The sequence below is a fragment of the Harpia harpyja genome, chromosome 9, assembly GCF_026419915.1.
Source record: "Harpia harpyja isolate bHarHar1 chromosome 9, bHarHar1 primary haplotype, whole genome shotgun sequence".
In the NCBI taxonomy this organism is placed as follows: Eukaryota; Metazoa; Chordata; class Aves; order Accipitriformes; family Accipitridae; genus Harpia; species Harpia harpyja.
In genome coordinates, this window is record NC_068948.1 from 23,020,852 (window position 1) to 23,044,597 (window position 23,746).

At 60.0% G+C, this 23,746-nt stretch overlaps 1 protein-coding gene across 12 annotated transcripts in view; it reads right to left on the minus strand.

Annotated features, from left to right (window-relative positions):
• Positions 1 to 5,734: 5,734 nt before the first annotated feature.
• RIPOR1 (RHO family interacting cell polarization regulator 1) overlaps positions 5,735 to 23,746 on the minus strand; it is a 33,406-nt gene continuing 15,394 nt past the window's right edge. For 3 of the 12 annotated variants that reach the window (XM_052797038.1, XM_052797031.1, XM_052797036.1), the window contains 21 exons: positions 18,223 to 18,349; positions 15,758 to 15,907; positions 15,342 to 15,420; positions 15,000 to 15,023; positions 14,421 to 14,474; positions 14,149 to 14,301; positions 13,876 to 14,061; positions 13,538 to 13,663; positions 13,172 to 13,320; positions 12,812 to 12,941; positions 12,470 to 12,610; positions 10,758 to 11,573; positions 10,365 to 10,504; positions 9,809 to 9,983; positions 9,510 to 9,645; positions 9,179 to 9,340; positions 8,880 to 9,038; positions 8,332 to 8,528; positions 8,141 to 8,224; positions 7,742 to 7,832; positions 5,735 to 6,701 (listed from right to left, as the gene is read on the minus strand). In XM_052797038.1, the coding sequence (XP_052652998.1) occupies positions 6,604 to 6,701; positions 7,742 to 7,832; positions 8,141 to 8,224; positions 8,332 to 8,528; positions 8,880 to 9,038; positions 9,179 to 9,340; positions 9,510 to 9,645; positions 9,809 to 9,983; positions 10,365 to 10,504; positions 10,758 to 11,573; positions 12,470 to 12,610; positions 12,812 to 12,941; positions 13,172 to 13,320; positions 13,538 to 13,663; positions 13,876 to 14,061; positions 14,149 to 14,301; positions 14,421 to 14,474; positions 15,000 to 15,023; positions 15,342 to 15,420; positions 15,758 to 15,907; positions 18,223 to 18,323 (3,351 nt within the window). In that variant the 5' untranslated portion in view covers positions 18,324 to 18,349 and the 3' untranslated portion in view covers positions 5,735 to 6,603. Of the gene's footprint in view, positions 6,702 to 7,436; positions 7,501 to 7,741; positions 7,833 to 8,140; positions 8,225 to 8,331; positions 8,529 to 8,879; positions 9,039 to 9,178; positions 9,341 to 9,509; positions 9,646 to 9,808; positions 9,984 to 10,364; positions 10,505 to 10,757; positions 11,574 to 12,469; positions 12,611 to 12,811; positions 12,942 to 13,171; positions 13,321 to 13,537; positions 13,664 to 13,875; positions 14,062 to 14,148; positions 14,302 to 14,420; positions 14,475 to 14,999; positions 15,024 to 15,341; positions 15,421 to 15,757; positions 15,908 to 17,609; positions 17,735 to 18,222; positions 18,350 to 19,837; positions 20,133 to 21,465; positions 21,679 to 23,746 lie in introns of those variants that run through there. The other 9 variants (XM_052797033.1, XM_052797044.1, XM_052797034.1 and 6 more) reach the window with 9 other exon arrangements.

Below are 23,746 nucleotides of genomic sequence, written 5' to 3' on the forward strand. Positions count from 1 at the left end.
ACAGCCACGGCATCCATAGTGAGATGCATGAATTTATATGAGAAAGCACGGGGGCTCGCCTGTCTTTCATTTTCTGCAGTTTCCTGTGTTGCTGAATCTTCTGGGCTTAACATATTTGCTCATCTCTAGTAGCACTGTTGCAGACCCGTAGCTGATTAACAGGCAAGCTGAGAGGAGGGGAGAATTCTATGAGCTCACGCTGCATCCTCTTTGTATTTTCTTACCATAAAAACAGGTGAAATGGAGCTAGAGTAATGGGTTAAAATATTAATAGTTCAAAAACAAGATGCATTGGAAGGAAGCTGCATTTTTTGCTCCTTGTACTCACCTACCAATCCCTGGAGGACAATAAGGCCAGGAATTCAGAGGGAAGACTAAATGTAAAGGAACCTCAACCCAAACCTCTGCGAGTAGGACTAAAGAGTTATAAAGCTGTCACAGTTGAAACTGATACTAAAATCTTGCCCCAAATTTTTGCCTCTTGAGATGTCACTGCAGGGCAGAGTAAAAGCTGTTCGACAGCCTAGGCTTTACCCCAACCTGCTTAGCAAGTGACAACACCATCAGACAAACATAGCATACATTAACATGTGTAAACTGTGCCTTAAATCCTAGTCTTAATAATGCTTAGGTCTTGTTAAGCTGTGTCGTGAAGAAGGGTCTGCCAGGCTGCTGCTCTGTGAGGAGGGAGTTGCACTGAGAGGCGGTGGTGAGTGAGAAGATCAGCTCCTGACCCTGCTTCACCGGTTTCTCCTGCCTAAGCTCTCCCAGTCCTTGCAAAGAAGCAGGGCACTGGTGGCAGTGCCGTGGGCTGCGTTGTGAGCACTGATACTCTTTCTGGGGCTGTTGACAACGGAGACCAAGTTCCCTTCTGAGGATTATGACACCAGGCTGAGTCCATTAATTCGTTACAGCGGGGGAACTGTAGCTTACCAAGTGGCCGGAGGGGACGAGCTGTGTTGAGTCATGAGGATGTAGCTCTGTTTCTTCAGCCTTGGCTGAAGGAGAAAAAAATTAGTTACAAAGCAATGGCGAAAAGTGACCATTAATTATGAGAGGTGACAGGGTGTAGCCCACAACCATGACCTCTGGGGTCTTCACTGCATGAGAAATTTGAATCATAGAAATAGGATATCCTGAGTTGGAAGGAACCCATGAGGATCTTCGAGTCCAACTCCTCTTGGACTATCAGAATCTTTGTTAAAATCCAAAAAACCCCACATCCATTGCCTTCCCTTCATCCACTAGACAGGTTGGTGTAAAAGGAAATGAAGTCAATACGGCACGAAGAGTCTGCTAAGAACATTTCTGGGGAAGTGAGATTCTGTAGTGTGAATTTTTAAAAAATCATTTACATTTATTCTAAGCTGTCAAGCCATCAGTTCCCATGCTGTAATTTTTGGGAGAGTGGCGTATCTTTCATGTGTAGCCATGAATCCTGCTTTAAGCTCAAAAATTCATTCAGGCACGAATCAAAATGGAGAGGAGCACTGGCTATATGTAAAATTGCTTCTTATGCTCCTTTAAATACTCACCCAGGGCTGGGAGTAATTGAGTGCTAATGATCCCTCTGCCTTTTGTTTGTAGCCATCCTATGACAAATGGTCGCTTGTCTTTTGTAGTAGGAATGTTGCTGCTTAGGAAACAGAAGTTGTTCTGGCAATCACCTATTCCTGGACTTCTGCCAGAAGTGTCCCAGACCATCTACCAGCATGTGCTGGGGGTCTGACCTATTGATCTTGTGCTTCTCACTTGGAGGCGCTTTTGAGCTGATTTGCAGAGGATTCAAGCCCCCAGCTTCAGTCCTGATTGTGGGTGCTCCTGAAAAGCAGCCTCCAAGCCTGTCCAAATTAGACAGCCAGAGGCAGATGCTCCTTCTAGAAAAGTTGCCTGAGCAAGGCCTTTCCCAGAGACACCTTGCCCATGAGCAGAACGGCAAGAACTGAAGCTGCGGAGCTCCTGACCGCCTTGCCGAGGCCCCGGGTGAGCTCACCCCTCTTGTTCCCTGCTCTTCCTAGCTCCGTGCTTCCACCACCCTCACGCTGTACAAGCCCTCAGGAGTCACCACCCCTCTCCTCACTCAGCTCTAAGGAAGACAGTAGTTGAGTTTGAGAGCCAGCATTAAATTAAGTTCTGGAGACTGCCTGGAGCACACTTTGGTCTCTGGATGAAATGAGGCCCCAGCTGTCACCCTAGGAGTGGTCCTTGGAGAACAAGCCTGTATGTATGTGCCTGACAGCCCTGCGAGGAACACGTCAATGATCATGAGGAGGTTGTTGCCTTGCTGTGGTTCAATGCAGACCACTTAGCTGTTCGAATCATTTCTAAGTGCCCTAGTGAATGCCTTGGAAACATGATTTCATGCAAGCCTGGCATAAGGTGAGAGGTCCAACTCTGAGGCTGCTCAGAGTTTGGAGACTGCCAAACTACAACCCCCTAAAAATGACTTGGCATCAAGATTTAAGTCATATCTTATACAAGGGCTGATCAGAGCTTGTGGCACTCCAAAGTGGCAGTGTCTGCTTGGGGTCATTCTGGCTCGTGGGTGCTTTTGGTGAGGACCACAACCCATATCCTGCGCAGCTCGACCAGCTCCAATGCCGTCCAAGAGGAGGGTACGTTGGCTGATCAGTTATTTTGTGCTGATGATCTGCAGGGGCTCCTCAGGACGCTACCCTGAGACCAGCAGGTAAAAAACGATACTGCAAAGTGCTCCAGAATCTATATGCACCTCTTTAATTAAAAGGAAAACAGCAGTAAATGGGGGAAAAGGAATATCATTCCAAAGCCAGAGCACATGGGTAATGTAACCGTGACACAGACACCCTCCCATGGGCTGCAGCTCCTACAAGAAAAGCAAGTAGCTGCAACAGTTGTCGGTGCTGCTGAGCACAAGCACGTCCATATGAGAGGGAGATGTTTTAAGCGCTGACACAGATTTGGCTGACAAATGTGGTGCTGGCACACTGTCTCCTTTGAATTAGCAAACATGCTGCCGCAAAACGTGCTCTGTGGTGCTGTGTCCATCCCTGTGTGCTGTGAGAGTGGCTCCCAGGGATTTCACTCCGTGAAGCAGTGCAGTTCCTGCGCAAGGGCTGGAGGAGATGTTAAGTCCCAGAGGGAAAAGTTGAGTCCCCTGCCTCCTTTCAAACAGCTGCGTCTTGTGATGGTTGTCCTACTCCGCCCCAGCCCTCAAATAAAAAAACCCAAGCAGGATGCAAACTGCAGTGAATGTTTTAAGTGAGCGCTGTCCAAAAAACAAGACTTTTTTTTTTTTTTTAAGTTTATTCCAGTTAAAATGGCAATCCTGCAATTCCAGGTGACCTGGCAGTGTTTGTGGGGCAGAGGTCCTTGGCGATGCTGGCATAGACCCATTCAGAGCAAGGGGCTGGGCAGTAGATTCCTAAATTAATCTGTTTGGGGTTTTTTCCTCAAATGTTCTTAAAGCCACATAAGTAATGAGATTATTCCTTGCAGTTCCAAGAGCAGAGCCATTTTGTCCTGACCTGCAGCTCCCTGCCTGCCCTGACAGAAGGCTGCTTTCCTGCTCTGATCTCTCTACAGCCAAGGTGTAGCTTATCTTGGAAGGTGGTATTGTGCTGCAGGGATGGGGCTAGGTTTCGGCAGGGTAAGGAGAACACCCACGAAGGTGAGTGAATTGAATTTGTGGCTTTGGCCACTGGGGCACTGGGCTGGTTTTACTTCCAGGAGTTATTCAGGGGGGAAAAAGAAACCAAAACAAACATCTAAGATGTCTGGGCCACTTTCCACCTCTCACGTGCTCTTGTCCACAGTTGTATGTGCTAGCTGGGACCCACATCCCACATCTCTTGCTGCCAACAGCTGACGGTGTGATGCGGTGCTTCAGGAGAAACACTGTGTCCCTCCTGGGGCTTGTCCAACCCTCAAAGCAGGTGGAGGAAGGCTAAGCGAGCAGGGATGCAGCAAAGTGTCCCTTGGTTACCCCCTTCCCGCAATCCCATCTGCAGATAAAACCGCATCCAAAAGTGGTTACGCTAAGGCAGTGTCCCATCTGGGACTCCCCATGCACCACGACATGCTATGCCATGCGTGGCATTCTGCCTGAGCCAGCCCAAAAAGCTCTGCTCCAGTGAGGAAAAAGGACATGGAGGCTGTAACCTGCTGGGACTTGCTTAGAAACGCCGGGAAGCACTGATGGACAGATACTGCTTGGCCTGGAGGCCATAAAGCCCCAGCTCTGCCAGCGCTGGCGGTGCTCATGCAATTGCTGCCTGCTCCAGCACGGGTGGCTGGCAGCACCACAGGACAGTGCCGTGGCAGTCCCTGCCTCTGCTGCCTTTTGGGGCATCTTTGCTGCTCTAACCTACTCCCCTCCCAGGACCATAAGGGCCACTAAGATGATTAAGGGATTGGAGCAGCTGTCATATAAGAAGAGGCTGAGAGAGCTGGGACTGTTTAGCTTGGAAAAATGAAGGCTGGGGGGGATTCTTATCCGTGTCTATTAATACCTGGCGGGGGGTAAAGAAGACGGAGGCAGATGCTCCTGAGTGACACCCAGTGAAAGACCAAGCACCAAACTGAAACTGAAGTACAGGGATTCAAGTTAAACTTCAGAAAAGTTTTTTCTGTGAGGATGGTCAAGCACTGGCACAGATTGGCCAGAGAGGTTTTGGCATCTCCATCCTTGGAGGTACTCAAAACCCAACCAGATGTGGTCCTGAGCTCTAGCTGACCCTTCTCTGAGCATCGGGGAATGGATGAGCATTTCCAAAGGTCCCTTCCCACCTCAACTATTCTGTGAGTCTTTGATCTGTTGTGGCTCAGTGATGACACCTGCACCAAGAGGTGCCAAATCTTTATGGGAATAGGTTTGAAAAACCAGTTCAGCTGGGTGAGCTCTGTCCCTGGCTCCCTGGACCCCTGCTTGGGTTCGGGCACCATGGTGTGTTCCCGCCACAGGTACAGAAGACGGTAGAAACCAGGGCTGCCCCGGGAACAGCGACAGCGTGCAACGCTGTCGCTGTTCCCAGGGCAGCCCTGGTTTCAGTGGCTTCCTGAGCTGGGCACTCCCACCGTAAAGCCACCTCGTGCCACCTTGGGTGCTGCTTCCCATACCCAGCAGCCAAAGTCTGGTAACATCTCAGCAACTCTTGCAAAGCTCAGGGAAGTTGGAAACTCCTTCCACTGCTGAAAAGGAGAGACCTGCTCGCCTTTTGGTGAAACCAAAGGCCACCATGGGAGTAGTATTGATCCTCAGCTTTCCAAGCACCTGAGAAACACCCAGCTGAGCCCAGCTTTGTCCCTCAGTCCAGAAGCATTTGTCCACACATTTATAAAGACAACATTAGAAATGGCATTTAAATCCCTCCAGCAACAGCATCCCTGGAAGGTGGGACAGCGAGGCATGCTGTGGGACCGGGCAGTGCCACACACGGCCAGGGCAATCCTCTCTGCCCCGGTTGTGCCAAGCCAGGAGGCCCAAGACTTCTGTGCCCTGTGCTAGGTGACAGGTGCCTGCTCCCCTGCACACCTGGCCATGAAAGGCACCCAGCAGTCCCACGTGCTGGCTCAGGCTCGAGCATGCTGGTGGCTGAGATGTGGGGCAGGGCTGCACCCAGACAATGCCAGAAATCACAATGACACCCCGTGAAACCCCCCACCACCACCACCCTCCAGCCTGCTATGTTGACCCCCAGCTTACCCTGCCCCTGGGCAGCAGGGCCAAAGAAACACCTGCACAGTGACACCGGCACTCATTAAAGGTTTGGTTTTATTGCTGGTTTAAAATCAAAATTAGTCGTTCTCTGTACTTACATTATATATAGATTTATAGAGACATTATAGAAAAGAATTTTTTGCTTTTGTTTTTCTGCAAAAATCTGTAAACAAAAAATAAAATAAACAAAAAAAAGGTGGCAGCTTCTGTCCGTCCATCTGTCCGTCCCTCTGTTGCTCCTCCTGCCCCTGCCCTCCACGGCGCTTCCCAACAGACCAGGAAAGGCTCTGGGCTGGGGCCACATCTCACTACACTCCCTACAGCCACAGCTGGGGAGGGACAGGAGCACGTGGAGCTGGAAAGAAGAAACGCCAGCAGAATATATTAATATATTTCATTTTATTTAAGTCCTGGGGACTCCAGGTGGCAAAGGGCAGCAGTCCCCACGGCCCAGGCAACTCCTGGAAAGAAACAGTGTGGTTTCCAAAGTGCAGGTCCTTCTAGGACAGGGCACGTGCCCTCAAGCAAGAGGAAGGCAAGAGGAGGCAGAGAAATCCAGTACATCTCCCTACCGCTCCGGTCCCAGCAGCTGTAGCCGACGAGGGGGGCAGGAAGGGTGGGCTCCCCGTGTATTTTAAATAGCCATCAGAGGGTGGGATGTGCAGCGAGTCCGCCCTGCCAAGGGGTGTGTACATGGCACCCCGTGGGGCCAGTGGTCAGTGGCAGGGAAGCGGTGCTCCGTAAGGCAGTGTGCAGCCGTGGTGAGCTGCCAGCGGGGATAATACTGCGGTGTGCTGCCTAGAGCGGGAGCTGCCGGGTCCCGGCTGGCCCCAGTCTGTGCAAGCCCGGGGCAGCCCAGCGGTGCCTTTGCCCTCAAGGGATGGCAGGTGGGTTTGCGTGGTGTCTCAGAAAGCTGTACTGGCCATGCTGGCTGGTGCAAAGATCCTTGGGAGGCTGTCCAGGGTCTCCTCCAGCCGCCGGTGAGCTGATTTACCATCTTCCCCTGCAAGTACATGCCGTGGTCAGTGAACTGAACTGCAGAAGCTCTGTCCCCTGCCCATCCCCAGCCACCTTCCCCAGCCTTTCTGGGGAAACGTGGCTAATGCCTGGCAGATCTGAGCTGGTGTGCTATGGCCACAGAGTGGAGACCTCTCTTGTCCTCCTTAGCACACCCTTGGGCAGGTCCCAGCCAGGATCCAGCTAAAAAAGCCCCCAGAGCTCCTGATTCAGATGTTGCAAATCCTGTTCTTCAGCTGCGTGCTGTACCCATGCCCACACGGGGCAGGGATCACTTGCATTTGGGCTGCAGGAGTGCTGGCTTGTGGAGAGCCTAGCTTGGGGCCAAGGGGCCAGGGCTTGGGGCTGTGCCAGCTCCAGCGTCGCACATCTGCATGCACTGGCATGGGGATCCCGAGGGCTTCCCCAGGACCCCCAGGCACACACAGAGATGCACACATCTATGCTACAAGCTGGCTCTGAGATCTTGACCCGGCACCCCCACACGCAAATCTGCCCGCAGTGGCCATCCCCAGCAAGAGATGGTGACATGGACAGTCTGCTGGGACATGGGACACAAGGCATCTACATGTGCTGGGATGCCACGGGGATGGGGTCTATGAACAACCAAGACACACAGACTCCAAAACGTGACATGGCTGACAGGCTCTAAGACGGAGACATTCGTGAGCAAAGCGGCAGGAGTGGGGATGGGGAACGAGGACAGCTCACGTGTCCCAACCTGTGCAGCAGCTGCCGCGATCTGGAGGCCTAGAAACCCACTCAGATGGTTCTCTCAGTGCCATCTAGCAAATAATAAATAACAACCAGGCTTAGTGCTCTGTGGCCACAGGACACCTGGCCCTCACTGCCCACTGCCAGCTTGCTCTTGCCTGGCAGAGCTTGGGGCACCATGAGCCAGAGTGTGTGGGGTAGGCAGGGACCAGCCCGGGACCCTCTTCTCCCGCGGGCGCTGCTGGCACCAGGAGATGCCACTCAGGATGCCGTGGGTGGGGAGGGAGCAGAGAGGAGCAGCGGGACACTCACCGCACAGCATCAGGCTCTGCTTGGCTGCCTCCCGCACAGGCTCCTTGTCGGTTTGGCACAGGTAAACCAGCTGCTCAATGCTCTCCTTGGCCTGCAGGAGAAGGGACAAGGGGCTGAGTGTGGCTCGCAGGGCTGGCAGCAGGAACACAGCCCGGAGGGGAAGACAACACAGGGCGTTGCAGCCTCATGGTGCAAGAAAGTCCCTCGTCCTGTCCCTTCCCTCCCCATTTCCCTTCCTGCCCTGCCCCTGCCTGCTTTGCTGGCACATTTGGGGCAAGCCCACTCCCTCTCTCCTGGGAGCGGGAGACTGTGCAGCTGTGTCTGGAGTCGCCAGCCACATGCGATTCCTCTTCCTCCAGAAGATGCAGCTCTGCTGCCTCCTCCCCGTGTCCCTCTCACCTTCAGGCAGCCCAGCGCCGCACACCCTGCCACACGCGTCTGCACCTCCTCATCCTCCAGCTGCTCCAGGTAGCACACGAGGGCCTGGCGGAGATGGGGGGTCAGTGCCACCGCCCGTGGCAGAGCCAGGGGGCACCACCCTGGGGGCTGTGGCACCAGCCCACCTCATCCCTGGCTTGCCTGGCACGTACCCGTTGGCGGAAGCGGGGGTTTTCCGCCAGGCTGCGGAGCTGGGCCGACACGGCGCTCACCACCTTGCTGTTGCCCTCAACGAGGAGCAGGCTCAGGGCCTTCAGTCCCTCCTTCTTCAGGCGGCCCTCGGGCACGCGCTTCAGGGCACGCAGCACCACATCCTGGTCATCTGAGTTGAGGTTCTGCGCCAGCAGTGCTGCAGGGAACCACCGGCTGAGCTGAGGTGTGGGGAGCCTAGCGGCACTGCCTGCGCGCCCCTGCCACCACAGGGAACCCATCTCTGGGCACCCTGCACCCATGCCAGGCAGAGGTAGCCCCACGCAGGGTGCCAACACATGGTACCCAAGCCAAGATGCTAGGGACCTACAGCAAGGACTCAGGGTGCTCAGGAAGGCAGTGTGGGAGTGGGCTGTGCACCAGATCAGACCTACTTGCCCACCCCAGGGATGGCTGAGCAGGGCAGTCATGGTGGTGCTGCAGGGTGATCCCCTACGGTGATGCTCCAGCACCCCATGCCAGGGTCTAGGGAGAATGGGAGGGCACTCACCTTCCTCTGCCAGCTCCATCATGTAGATGTCGAGTACCAGGGTGCTGAGCGACTCAAAATGGCTCCAGTACTGGAAGATGGTGATCTCCTCGCCCTGGGCACTGCCAGGCCGCCGGGGCAGCCGCCGATTCATCACATCCTCCACCAGCTTCACACACACTGAGGGAAGGGGACAGGTCAGGGTGTGCAGCAGCCGTGGTCACCCCTCTGCAGGGCTCCTGGCACCCACAGGCACCCACTCATGGTCACTGAGTGGTGCTGGCAACTCTCTCCCCAAACACCCCTGGGCACCCGCTCACCGGCATCAGCCAGGCCAGGGTGCCGCTCGCTGATGGGTGCTGCATACTGGGCGCTGAGCACCTGCAGGAACCGCTCCGCGGGACAGGTGTAGACATTGGGCACCTCCACGCAGCGGTCCCAAAGGGGCAGCACGCCCTCCTTCCGTGTCGAGAACTGCACCACTGCGGGGACAGGTGTTGTCAAGCTTCCCTGGGCCACAGCAGCGGGCAGGTGACTCCTGCCCTCCAGCTGGCACGGCCCCTCACTGCCCAGCCATGGCCACGAGGGGAGACTGGGCCCCGTGCAGCCCCCGAGGCGGCACAGACGGTCCCCTCAGCCGTGTGTCTTTACCTTCAGCAGCAGAGCTGGCTGCTCCCGCTCGCTCCTCCGTCAGCTGGCACACGATCTCCAGCACCTGTGCCTCCTGCATCAGCCTGTCCAGCGCATACATCTCCCGGCATCGCAGGGGACCGAAGGTGCCCAGCTTCTGCAAGGCATGGCCAAACCAGGGAACCTCAGGGACAGAGCTCATCACCCATACCACAGCCTCCATGCTGCGGCAAGATACCCCTCGAGGGGGGACCTACAGCCCACCCCAGGGCTTCCCTCCCCAGGATGTCTCCTGCCACGGTGCCCTGGCCCGTCCTCACCAGCAGCAGGCGGTTGCAGTTGTTGAGGTGAAGCACCAGGGCCTTATCCAGGAACTCGTTGCCGGTGGTCATGGGGTCGGTGCTGGCCTCAGAGCCGCTGCACATGCCGGTGTCGTCTGCCCCCGTCTCGCCAGCGCTGGTGGCCCTGCTGCTGCGCCGGGGTCTTCCAGCCCTCCTGTAAGCCAGGGAGAGACCGAGGCAGTGGGTCAGCATGGAAAACCTGGACCCAGCCCTTCCCCCCCCCATAGGTGCAATGCTGGACAGAGTTTCTGTAGGACATACAGTATCACAGCATCAGGGCTGGGTGAAGGAGCAGGTCCCAGGTGCACAGGGCACGGGGGCGGCCTCCCAGCCCTGCCCCCATGGAGAGATGTGGGGTAGCATTGTGCCACCAGAAGGGCCAGATCCTGCTGCTTCTCGACCTAGACCTGCCCTGAGCTGTGATGGGCCAGTCTAAATGTGCTTGGGCACCCTGGCAGAGCTGGGCATCCCCCATCCCAACTGCCCCAGGGCCGCATCCTGCCCCACGCCCCATCCCATGAGCCCCACTGTGCACCTTTCGTCTTGGAGAGGCTCCTCCTCGGAGCCCTCCGAGTCCTCCATGTCGGAGGTGTTGAGGAAGCTGAAGCTCTCCAGCGCATGCTCCACTGTCAGGCTGATGCTGGAGGCCCGGCTGAGGAAGATGCCCTGCTTCTGCTGCAGAGGAAGGCATGGAGGGGTTGGATCCTGGCTTGCCAGCCAAGACAGCCCTGCCACCTGCATCCCTGGGCACTGCCATCAGGGATGGTCCCGTTGCCCTTGTCCCCAGGCAATGCCATCAGGGATGGCCCCATCCCCCTTGTCCCCAGGCACTGCCATCAGGGATGGCCCCATCCCCATCGTCCCAGGGCACTGCCAGCAGGGTCGCCGCCGTCCCCCTCACCCCCAGGCACTGCTGGCAGCCCCTCACCAGCAGCATCTCCTCCAGGCGCTTGAGCTCCCGTTCAAGGGGCTGCAGCTCTGGGAACTGCCCCCGGTAGTCATCCAGGGCTGAGCCCAGGAGGCCAATGGCCTCCTCCAGACCCGAATCCACTGCCTTCCCCCGCGGCACCTCGGGGATGTCAGCAGGCAGCGGCGGGGCGGGGACGGGCCTCTCCTCCACGGAGGCTTGTGCCAGCACTGTGGGGTCCCCAGTGCCGCAGCCGCCCTGTGCTGGCACCCGGCTCTGCGTTGGCTCGGCCCCACCAGCCTCCGCCTCACAGGTGACGGCCCACGCCACAGAGGCGCGGGGCTTGGCCTCAGCACCCCTGTCCTGCCCTGCCATGGCGGCTGCCACCGAGGCGCCGGGGAGGGGGTCCACGTCCTGCTCCCCGGTCCCTGCGTCCTCCTCCGGGCTGGGCGCAGGCTCCCAGGGGCTCTCCACAGCCTTGGCCTCCATCGTGGCATCCACACTGGCCTCGCTGATGTGGCTCAGAGTCCGGGAGTAGGGCATGTGCCCGTTGGCCACCGTCACCTTCTTACAGCTGCCCGGCTCCTCCGGCTGGCTGCCGGCAGGGGGGACGCCAACGCCGCCAGCCCCGGGCCCAGCCCTGGCCTCCTCCGGCTGCTGGGAGAAGGAGATCTCGATGGCGGGGGCGGAGGCCTGCACCTCGGGCTGCACGACAGGCTTGTGCGCAGCATGGCGGGCGCTGCCAGACAGCTGGGGACTGGAGGAGTCGTCCGAGGACTCGGAGGAGATGGACCAGGCCGTGCCGTTCTCCAGCTCCTCCTGGCGCCGCAGCATGTTCTGGGGAGGGGGAAAATGGTGTCAGACAAGACCCTCCTGCCGCCCCTGCTTGTCTGGCTGCCTTCCCTTCAACCGGGGGCAGGATCCGGCCAAGCAGGAGGGCACCGAGGCCGTGGTGATCACCGGCACAGGCTGCCGCACCGCCCTGACTCTGCCAGCACAGCAGGTTGGGCAGCAAGCACCTGGCAGACCACGGCTGCCTCTTCCAGCCCTGCATCTCACCCCACGCCAGTGGGGAGTCCAGCTACCCAGGCCCGGCCACACACACCCCGGAGCCCTGGGGTGCCAGTGGCTCCCCAGCATGGCGGGCAGCTCCAGTGAGCCATGACAGGGTGTGACATGTGGAGCTGAGGACACCACCCACCGTGGCTGCAAGGACGGCAACAGCTCCAGCACCAGCTCATGGAGGGGCAGCACCGGCCATCACGCGAACATCATGCCAGTGGTTCACCAACACTGAACCAGTGCCACGCCAACGCCATGTTGGTGTCACACCAGTGCCATGACAGCATCACGCCAGTGCCACGCCAGTACCACCACACCAGCGCCATCACACCAGCACCATCACACCAGCACCACCACACCAGGACCATGCCAATGCCATGGCACAGCACACCAACGCCACCAGCGCAGGGACATGGATGAACCTTCTACTCACTAGTGCCCAGCTCTCACACAAGGGCGTGCAGACAGAGGAGCGGGGCCAGCCTGTGCAGCCCAGGCTCCCCTAGCTTGGGGACTGTATCCCCAGGGCCAGCCAGACCCCAGCCTGGCAGGATCAGGCCTCTGGGCATCAGCAAGGGCTAGTGAGTAGGAGACAAGGAGCGGCTACAGCTACTGCAGGACAGCCACACTGCTGGGCTAAGCTACTGGCCGGCTCCAGCCCTCACACTTACGCGGCCCTGCTGCGGCCATCTCCCGAGCTCGGCCGAGGAGACGTCGCCGCAGGAGCAGCTTTGAGATAGCTTCTCGAAGAGTGTCTCCCGAAAGATGTCCAGCAAGGACCAACCATGCTTGTTGGCCGCCCGCCCCGGGCTCTTGGGCAGAGAGAAGAGGAGCTGTGAGCGCGGGAGGAGCAGGCAGCAGTACCGGGGAGCCGTGGTTGGATGGCTGGAGAGGAGCTGCCCACCCCTGTGCCTGAGCCGTGCCACCCTCTGGGACGCAGCCTGGGCACATCCCTGTGCAGACCCCTCCACAGGCCACCTCTCCTGAGCAGCCCTGACTGGCGTCATACTTACGTAGAAAGCCTGTTCCCGCAGGGACGGCGTGTCAGGTGGGCTCTGGTTGTAGGTGGAGAACCTCTTGTTCACTGTGGAAGCCTTGTTGACAGTGCTGGCTGCTGAGGGCTGGTCATCCTTGTCGAAGGGGCTGGGGAGAAGAGCAGGGAGGTGAGAAGTGTGTGCCAGCCTGGGGGGGTCTCGACCCTGCTCTGCAGCAAGCAGGACACCAGGACCCCATCCAGTCCAGTTCTGGTTTTCCACAACTGCAGCCCAGTTTTGGGATGGGAGAGAGCCCAGGGCAGGCCACCTCTTGCCACGCCACACTGGGCATCCCCAGCCCTGCCATGTGCTACCAGCAATGCCTGCTGAGATACTCACTTCCAGGTCACCTCCAGGCTGAGTTTGAGGGTGCCCAAGTCATTGATATCCACAGCCACTACCTGGGGTAGAGCCGCAAAGAGGTCCTTGGTCTCACAGGACACGTTGCCCACCACAACATGGTTGGCCAGGCTCTTTAGCTCCGTCACCTGGAGAAGGAGAGGGAGGAGAGGAGGAGATGAAGCCATGGGCTTCATCTTATCCATGCTGTTTGCATCCATGCTGTGTGCCAGGATGCCACCACCACCAGACAGCCTCCTCCCACCCCAACGAGGGTGAAATTTAGGTGAGGTCCTGGAGAGAAGCCCTGCCAGGATGCAGGGTGGTAGCTGGTCCACACCATCCCTGCCTCCTTCTGCACTGTACCTTGATGGAGAGGAACTCAGTGACGAGGGGCAAGAAAACCATTTCCTCGCTGTCCCACACCTGCTTGCTGTTCACCTCAATGCGCCCCCGCAGCTTCCACCGCTGCCGTCCATACTTCATGAAGATCTGGCGATGCAGAGGCATGGGTATGAGGGAGATGATACAACACCGGGGCGGTGGGAGCTCTCTGTATGTCCATGGGCACGGTCAGGGACCCATTCCACCCACCACTGCCCTGCAACATGCCCTCCACACCAGCGCCCACCTATGCCCCCCAGGCACCCCAAGGACCACAGGGCAGGAGAAGAGCAGATCCCAACCCATATGGTCCCACCAACCTCATACTGGTCACCAGCACAAAGCCGGGCAAAGCCTGCCAGTCCTGCAAGAGAAGGCAGAGGGGCATCAGCAGGCAGCAGGCAGGCAGGCAGCAAGCCAGGGATGGAGCAGGATGTGTTACCTTTCATCCGGATGTGGAACTCGCCCAGCTGGCTCTCCAGCTCGTTCTCCAACAAACACATGTTCTGGGGACAGACAGACAGACAGCAACCCATGAGCAGCCACCCATGGGACCCAGCATCCTGCCAGCCCACCCCAGCCAGCTGCCTCACCTCCGTGTACTCCTTGTAGCCCTTGCTGGCCTCAGCCAGGCTCTCGCGTGCCTCCCGGCTGCCCGGCGAGCCCGTGCTATAAGCCTTGACCATGTTGTGGGCTCCATCACGGAGCCGCCGCTGGATGCAATAAGCCTCGTAGAGCTCATCTATCTGCAAGGACAGACCCAAGCTGCGGTGAGGGGCAGGGCAGGGGACAGCACGGCTGTCCCAGTGCTGCACCAAGGTTGCACCGAGGTTGCCGCGAGGTGACGCCAGTCCCCAGATCTCACCTTGCTAGCATGAAACTCCAGGCGACGCAGGAAGCGCTCAATTGACTTCACTTGCTGGAAAAGCAGAGGACATGGCGTAAGCGGCAGCCCAACCCCTCCGCAGAGGAGCCGCAGGTCAGGATGTGCCCTGCTGCATGCCCGCACTGCAGCTGGGACAGGTCCTGGTCACCAGCCCTGCCTGGGAGGTACAGGGTGGCAGCTGGCGGTGAGTGGAGCAGAGGCTGCGCTTGCACCCATGTGCTGCAGCATCCTCCAGCCTCCCCTGCCCCGGAGGGCCCTGCAGGAGACAGGCCAGGCTCCAGGGTGCTCTTCTGTCAGCCTCAGAGCTAACCCAAGCTCAGCACTCACCAACAACAGCTTTTGATTGCAAGAAGTGGGTTACAAGCTGCCTGTCACTGCTACCTCCCCTGCCCAGACCCACCCTGCCTGCAGAGCCCCGATCCCAGCCCACAGGCACTCTGCCGTGCAGGGGATGGGGGGCAGGCAGCAGGGCAGAGCAAGCAGAGAGGGGCTGGCAGTAGCACATCCCAGGCGCTAGGAAGAAGGACACAAGGAGGACGGGGCACTGATCCCACTTACCTTATCCAGATCGTAGAGAAAGCCCTGGAGGAGAGAGGAGAGGGATAAGATGCAGCACAAAGCCAGCTCTGCCCACCCAAGGAGACCCAGCACATCGCACCTACCACCCATAGCACGTCAGCAGGGACATGCAGCACCCAGCCAGGGCTGGAGAGTGCAGGACAGTAGGACAGGAGCCCCATGCAGCCCAACACCAGAACCTGGGTTGGCCCCTGACATCCCCACAGAAGCAGGCTTTGCCCTGGTACACAGATGGACCATGGGCTGCCCCAGCCGTGCCCACCACCCTGGGCATCTACCCAAAGCACTACTCCCTGTAAGGCTCTTCCCAGCAACACTCACCAGGCGTGAATTCCTCTTGGACTCGCGGATCTGGGTGCTGAGCTTCTCCAGTTCCATCTGGTGCACCTCCAGGTAGGCTCTGGGGGCAACCACACCATGGGGGTCAGGCTGGAACACCATGTCCAGGGCTCCTGCCACCCACAGACCACACCAACCCAGCACATCTGGCCCTTCATCCCCACTCCCCGCTCCAGCACCCAGGTGAGGAAGCCCACTTCTGCCTCACCATGGGACGTGGTGGGATGCGGGACCCCACGCAGCTCCAGGACCCCCAGGCACTGCGCCCAGGAGACCTGGCATTTCCCTACCTGGTGGGAGTGGAGAGCTGCCAACCCCGACCCATGGCAAGCTGTCCCTGTGCCCCTCAGGGGCTCCCTGCCTCCAACCACCCAGCCATGGGGAGCCCCAGCACTTACGTCAGGCCCTTCTTGAGAGCTTCGTACACCTCGTCCAGGCGGTTGGGCTGAGGCACCTTGGGTGGTGGGGATTTGTGGGACATTGAGAACATCCTACTGACCCTGGAGCCAGTCTTGCGGGAGACGGTGGGGGTGAAGGGCGAGAGGTTCCTGGGGAGAGAGGCAGGCAAACCCGGGGCAGCCGGCATCAGCACACAGCACTGGGGTCTGCCTGGGTGCCCCAGCCTGCCAGGCACCCTGTCTCGAGACAAGAAGGAGCTCTGGGATGGAGGCCAGGTCTGCCCAGACCTGCCTGCCTCTCCCAGGACTCCCCAGCAGCCAGTCTAACCAGCCAGCAGGGCTGGGCGAGACGGGGCCATAAAGCTGGGCAGCGTTGCCTGCACCACTTGCCCACAGTCCCCCCAATGCATTTCACTGCCCCGAAGCCATAGGAAGGACAAGGAGAAACCCATGAAGCTGGCAGTGGAGAAGAGCAGATAATTAACCCTGTCCAAGCGGGGTCAGACAGGCTGGCTGTGGGATAGCCTCTGCAGAGGTGTGGGTGTCCCAGGCACCAGTTGGAGGGAGCAAAGGTAAGAGGGGCTGGCACCAGCCAGAGCTAAGCCGCGCTCCTGGAGTGCCTGTGGGGGCATCTCCGGCCCTGGCCACACTCCGAAGGAGCCATGCTCTGCTCCATTGCCAGCACCCCAGGTTGCCAGGGGCATGGAGATGCTCCCTGTGGTCTGGACACTGTGGCAGGGTGACACATGCCACCATCGGCTTGCTGCCCTGCCACCGTGCGCTTCCAGGGAGAGGCAGAGATCCCAGTGGGTGGCAGCATGGTAGCATCCTAGGGACAAGCAGCCCTGTCACCCCATCATACAGTGCAGCAACTTGGGGCAGGGACATCCTCACTGATGCTATGCCTCTCCAGATGACACCAAACCAGCCGTATGGAGCTGCTGGCTGCCTATTGCCTCCACCTGCCCCACTGCTGCCTCAAGGACCTTCCCCAGCCAACCTGAAGGGATACCAACCCACCGCCCGGGACCCAAACACCACCCTTCCTGCCTTGTGCAATGGAGTCGCTCCCCAGCCTAGCGAGCAACGCCCCGCTCAGACCAGCTCTTCCCTTCCTCCTTCCAGCTCACGTGCCACTGGTGCCTAGGAGACACCCTGGGCTCCTTCGTTCCCAGCCCCGGGCCGGACCTCCCATCCTGTGCTGCTCTTTGCAGGAGTGGCCAAAAGACTTCCCCAAATCATTGGGGGGGGGGGGGGGGAATGAATGTCTTGGCCTCCTCCCAAGCCAGAGCGATGGGTAAAACGCTTGATTTCCACCATCCCTCCTCATTCCCGCCCTCCAGGGCCCCTGAAGGCATCTCCCACAAGCATCTCCCCACCAGCCACTTGGCTGCAGGCATCCAAAAGTCATCCCGCTTCTCTGTCCCCAAGCAAGCCCCTCTGGCACCCCCAGGTCCAGCAACGTGCCCATGGCCTGGGAAGTGTCACTTGGCCCAGAGGCTGGACAGGACCCAGGGACAAGAGCCGAGCAGGGCTGGAGGTCTGCTCCCAGACATGGGGAGGCTCTACCTGCGCTTGTGCCCACCCAGTGAAGGTGCCCATATCCTGGCAAGGCAGCTTGGCCAGCCCTTTGACTAAGACATGTCTCTCCCCAGGCACCGGTGGGAGCACTGGGAGGTAAGGAGGCTGACTGGGTGCTAGGAAAAGGGATTAAAAGTATTAAAATGCCATAGTCCAGCCCAAACCCATGGCATGCCCATGTCCCGAGAACCACCTGTGAGAGGGTAGCCAGGAGCTAGGGGTGGTGCGGAGGAGGGTGGCAGGGATGAGCAGTGCGTGGGGTAGTTCTCACCGATGTGAGGTTCAGCAGAGAGGAGGAGGAAGGGTATGATGGGACCATAACATCGCCAGCGGCTGGAGAGGATGAGTAGGGAACGGCTGCTCCTCGCAACGCAGCTGACAGGCAGCCAATAAAACCTTTCAGCAACACGTTTGAAATGACCCGGAGGAAACCCTGATTCACGCCAGCACTCAAATCCCAAAACCGGCCGCCGCAGGATGTCAAGGCCGTCGAGACACAATGCTTCAAAGCCACCCCAGCTCCTTCACCACACCCATTAAACATGATGAGATGGTCACAGGGAAGCTCTTAAGAGCTGGTTGAGGAACGAGGGTAAGCTACACCTGCCTCATCCATGCTCTGGTGGCAGCAGCCACAGGGCTGCAGGGTCCTCACCCAGGCTGGGACCCGGCACAGTGGTGGTGGGCTCTGTCTCCCATCTGGCCTTGATGCTCCATGCAGCCCCCCGTACAACATCCCCTGGGTACCACAAAGATCCCTGAGGGAGATGCCAGGCAGCGGGTCAGGAAGGTGCCTCGGGATGTGCAGCAGGTCCCACCACCGCGCCCAAGCCTGTCCCCATCCCCATCCCTCACGGCATGCAGCATGAGCACCCATCTCCTACCTGAAGGGCCGGTCGGCCGTCGAGTTCACTCCTGCAAAGGACTGGCTCCTATTGATCTTGGTGACGAGGACTCGGCGCTGCGGGCGCACAGACAGTGACATCGTTGAGTGTGACCTGGAGGGCCTCCCTGCGGGGCACGAGAGAGCGGGGTCACCAGCAGCAGGGTGGGGAAACACATGCAGGCAGGGCTGCCACTGAGACCAGGACAGGAATGGCACCCATGGACCAGGGTGGCTATGGCACCCATGGGCTGGGGCAGACGTAGCACTCATGGGCTGGGAGCCTTCCCTCCCTCTCAGCCCAGGGACACTCCCGGTGGCACTGGGGACGCAGGTCCCATGCTGTCCCCAGTAATGCTGTTGGTGCCCTGCCCTGGATGAAGCAGGGCTCTGGATACCATGAGCACTCGGCGGTGACAGATACGTCCCAGCTTGGCCCCATGGGAGCCACAGGAAAGGGCTGATGCCCAACGCCTACCATGGCCCTTCCTGGACACAACCATGGTAAACCCTCCGCTGTGCCCCAGCCCGGCCACCTCCTCCTGAACCCCACCTTGTCCCATGTCCCGCTGTCATCCGTGCCACCCCACTGCAGGGGCAGGAAGGGCGCAGGGCCAGACCTGGCCACCCAGCCCTTCGATGTCTCCACACTCGCTTCCGCTCGCTCCAGCAACCAGGAGGGAAACCCACAGGCAACAAAGTGCTTTGGAAAGTCCCCGGCTTTGCCAGGAGCTCTGCGTTGGGGAAGGAAAGGCCAAGCCACTCCCTGTCGGACCCTGGAAAGTCCGTGCAGGCAGCACGTGTCCAGCCCCACAGCTGTCGCAGCCCTGCCCTCTGCTTCTGGCAGTGCCAGGAGCCCTGAAACTACTGCCTGTACCTGCCTGTCCCCGCAGTGGCCAGTGCAGTTGATGCCAGCCAGGACGGAGCAGATTTCTGAGTCTCGGGGCCCAGACCCAGCTGCCACCCCATATTGCAGGGAGCATCACTGCAGCCCTGGCTGGGGTTGGGGAGGGGAGCCCAAAGCACAAGGCAAGAGCAGGGGACTCCAGGGCTCCTCCTGGCCCTGCCACCCCCATCAGTGCCAGCTGGGCACAGGGAAGAGCCCAGCCCACAGGGCAGCCACCGGAGCAGGGCAGAGGCTTCTGGATGCTCCACTTCATCCCGGCCACTGCTGACACCAACTCGGTCCCTCCGTCGCTGCCAGCCCCCAGAGCCGAGCTGTGGAATGGGGAGACAGGAGCTGCCAGGGACGAGCCCACACGGTGCCCAGCAGTCACGCACCCTGCCAGAGAAGGCCAGGCAGGGCCCTAGGAATGCATAGCTTCCCCAGCCGGCAGTTGGGGCCAGAGCCACCTCCCCACGCTTTAACGGGCTTACTCTGCCTTTCCTCCTGCCCCCAGCACGGTGGGCAGCGAGCCCCCAGCCCCAGCAGCACCAGGGATGGCACAGGGACGCAGTGCTGCCAGGGCTCCCGCCGCCATTCCCACTCCTTCCCCCGGCACAACGGAGCCTGGGAGCCCAGCTCGAACCAGCCCCGTGCGGCACACATCTGCTCAGCCACTGGCGAGCATCCCCCCAGCGCTGTGCTCCCCGCCGCCCCGCAGCCATGCTGTCACCTCCCACATGCCAGGCTGGGGCCAGGCATTCACAGCTCCTGGGATGAGCCAGGGCCATTTGGAGTCAAAGGCAGCCACCACCAATAACCTCCATCCCATCGGAGCCAGGATGCAGCAGGTCCATCCGGTCCCTCCTTGGCACTCAGGTCCCAGCCCAGGACCACGGAGCCGCTCTGTGGGTCCCACTGCCTCAGCGTTATCTTGGTGCCAGTCCCTCCAGTTTCCAGGACAACGCTGTCCCAATTAAGCTCATTAGGAGAAGCTGTAATCCCTGGCTGGGCCTGGGCAGATTACCCTCTGCAGGGCTCTTTAATCTGCTCCCCACTGAGCGAGCAAGGCCCGTGGCACTGGTGCTTGCTGCCCCAGCTGGGTGTTACAGCAGCTTATCTATAGGAAGAGCACCCACCACCCCTAAGACGGGGCTCTCCACATGCGGGCCAGGTCACAGCTCCTACAGGGTGAGCACAACTCTGCCAGCCCATCCTTTTCCAGCCCACATTGCCATCTGGGGGCACGGGGGGGCTCTAAAGAGGGTCACCCAGGCAGGAGCCCACACTAGGGAAAAGGATGCCAAGGGTGTTGGAGGGGAGAAGGATGCTGGGGGTGTCAGAGGGGAGAAGGATGCTGGGGGTGCTGTGGGGGACCAATGCCCCAGTACAACTCTCCAGAAGAGTCAGAGCGATCCCCAGCCACTCACCCAGACCCCTGAGAGGCTCCAGCAGCCACCTGCACGCTGCTGTGTCATGCTCCAAGGCATTTGAAGCTCCTGCACTAGCACAGGGAGCAGTGCCATGAGCAGTGGCTGCTGACAGGACCACAACCCTGCCCTCCAGCCCAGGGATCCGACTGTCCCCCAAACACCCTCCACGATGCACCGCACTACGAGGCCAGATAGCTGGCAGGATGGGTGCAGACCTGTGTCAATAGCAAGGGATGGTGCAGCCCCAACACTTGCTGCTAGCCAGCCCAGCACCTGGCCCCGGGCACTGCCAGGTCCTGCTGGCACCAGCCTTTCTGCCATGACACCCTGTGTCCCCAGGCCTGGCACCCTGCAGCCCAGCGTCCGTGCCAGGACCCCAAACCCCCTTTGAGGAGGGGAACACTGTGCCCCACTCTGCAGGAGTGATGCCCCGGGAGCCCCAGGGATGCTCGAGCTTGGCACATGCAGGCAGCCAGCCGGGTGCCAAAGGGCAGCACTGCCTGCATGAGGCAGGGCAGGCAGCATGTGGGGTCTCCGCTCCTGGCACGCTTGGCTCACAGCAGCGGAAAAAACCCCGGCGTGGTGCATTCCTGACATTACCGAGATAAGAGGTACCTGGTACCATGGCGGCACGGCCAGCCCCGGCAGGGAGCAGAGCCCAGGGCACGCTTGGAAGGGGCCACTGGCTGCCACATCTTGCCCAGGCTAGTGAGCCCCATGCCAGGCTTACTGGGAGGCTGGCAGTGGGCAGAGCACTAGCACACTCATGTCCCTGCCACGCGCTGAGCCCCAAGCACATCCCTCCCTCTCCTGAGAAGGAGCTGCAGAGGTCCTGCCCCAAAGGTCCAGCCCCTGCCAGCCCCACTGCCCCCTGCTCTTAATTAGGGCTTCAGTGCTAACGAAGTTGCCTCCCGACCAAGCTTTTCACCTTGCTGTGCCTGCGCAGCAGACCGCCTGCAGCTCTCCTGGCGTAGGAAACAAAATCCTGTGAGTCGGTCCTTCTGTCCGTCCTCGGCCAGTGCTGCCTTCAACGGCTGAGGGTGCAGAGCAGCCAGGTGTGAGCAGCTGGGTGGGTGGCGTGGCGGGGGGGGGGGTGCTGGAGCCCACCCCGGGGCTCTCCAGCCCGGCTGCCAGCTCCTTTCTCAATGCCTGGTGCTCTGGAGATGATTGGGATCCCAAGAATGCTGGTCTGAGCGGCGGAGGGGGCAGTCCGACCGGCTGGGTTGGTCCCAGCTGGTTTCTGTTTCCAACACTCAGACACACCAGCCTCAGGTCGCTCCGGCGGGTTTATCAACACTGCCCTGGTCGGAGACGCCCCGAAGTGGCTCCCCCCGAATCGCCAGCCCCACAGCCCTGGGAGCTGGGGGTGCTCTGACCAGCATCTCCAGTAATGTCACTCACTGGAGGCCAGCAACACCTGAGGTGGCCGACACAGCACCCTCCCACACCCCTGACCCTGGGGAGCAGCACCCACAACCAGCCAGCAGCACCCGCAGCCACCCAAGGGGCTTCCCCAGGAGGGGCTGGCAGGGCTGGGCTGTGGTCCCCACACTGATGGCACTGCGGCCACCTCCCCGGGCACAGCAGTGTCCCCCAATGAGGGCACGGCAGGGCAGCCATGGGATGGTCCGTCCTGCCCGCAGCTTGGTCACCCAAGGCGTCTGTGGCAAGTGGGTGGTCCTGCCACCCCACACCAGTGGCATGACCCCCCCCACCCCAGCACCCTTGGGTAAGCGTCCCTTGGGCGCACGGCGGGGACGACCTTGGGAGCCTGCGAACTCAGGCCCTTGGCATGGCTCCCTCCAGCCCAGCCGCTGCATCCTTGTTTGCACAGCTGCGTCCCCGCTGCCCTAACCCAGGCACGTACCCCGGCCCCCCGCCAGCCCCTTCCGGCCCCGGGACAGCCCTTGGCCAGCTCCCGGCGTGGGCTGGAGCAGCTCTTCCCTCCCATCACCCCTCGTCCCTCCCCGGCATAGAGGACAGGAGCATCCGGGGACTGACGCCATGCCGCCTTGGTCACAGGGAGCCTGGGAGCCACCTCTTCCCTGACGTCCTCTACGCTCTGCCTCTCCTCCAGGCAGGCAGGACCCCCGCTGCCTGCCCCCCGTGCGGGGCGAGGAGGGGGATTGGGGTTTTTTGGGAGTCGGATGAGTCAGTGAATGGCATCCCGGCTCCCTGTGACTCACCCAGGAGAGAAACTCCCAGCCATAAGGTCGCAGCCCCCACCAGAACTGGGGATGGCGGTTTGGGTGCTGCAGGCAGGGGGCTGGATGGGTGCTGGGTGCTCCCATGCTGGGGGCACAGCAGCGGTATCCACCCTCGCGGCCGCAGGAGGCCAGCTGGCTCCTTAGGCCAAGTGGGAGGGCGGCAGGAAAGGGAAGGAGCTGCAAATGGGAAGAATTGGAGGAAGCGCTTATTTACGCCGTGGAGTATCCCCGAGGAAGGGCAGGGCACGGCGCAGGCAGACACTCACGGCCAGCTCCCCAGAGGCTGGGGGCTCACAGCCTCCCACCCCACCACCCATACCATGGGTTCCCAGTTCGCAGCCAGAGAGGGATGCAAGCCCCAAACTGGGACCCAGGGGGTTCCCCAGTGCCTGGCTGAGCTCAAGCCCATCCTGTTTTCTAGGACGGCTCCTGAGAACCAGCCCAGGACCACTACGGTCCTAGTGAAGTGGGTCACCCACCACCAAAGGCACAGACCAAGCACCCAGCCAGGATCCCCATGGCTTTGGAGGCCTAAGGGATCACCTCCATGCCCTGCTAGATGGGACTGCAGCCTGGCCAGGGGCACCAGATCTTGCTCCTGAGTGGGCTGTGACCCCTCTTAGAGGTGCTGAGCAGAAGACAGGGCTCTGGCTGGGGTTGACATAACCTTGCAAAGGTCCCACATGCCACCTTCACCCGCACCTGCTCATCTCCAGGATGCTCTGTTGGGTACCAGAAGCTTCCCCCCCCAAAATCCTGCCCAGACAACATGGTCCCTGTGCGTGAGAGTAGCCCCAGGATCCCCTGTTCTGCCCAGATCCTCTGGGGCTGTGGTGCCAGGGATTCTCGACACGAAGCCAGGCTCTGTTTGTCCTCATTAGCATGACCGCAGACAAGATGTGGGGGGCACAAGGGGGAGAAAACCAATTTGCCGAGGAAAGCCCTGCTGCCGTGGCACTGGGGGTTCATCGCCCGGCAGCGGGGGGCAGCCATGGCCCCTCT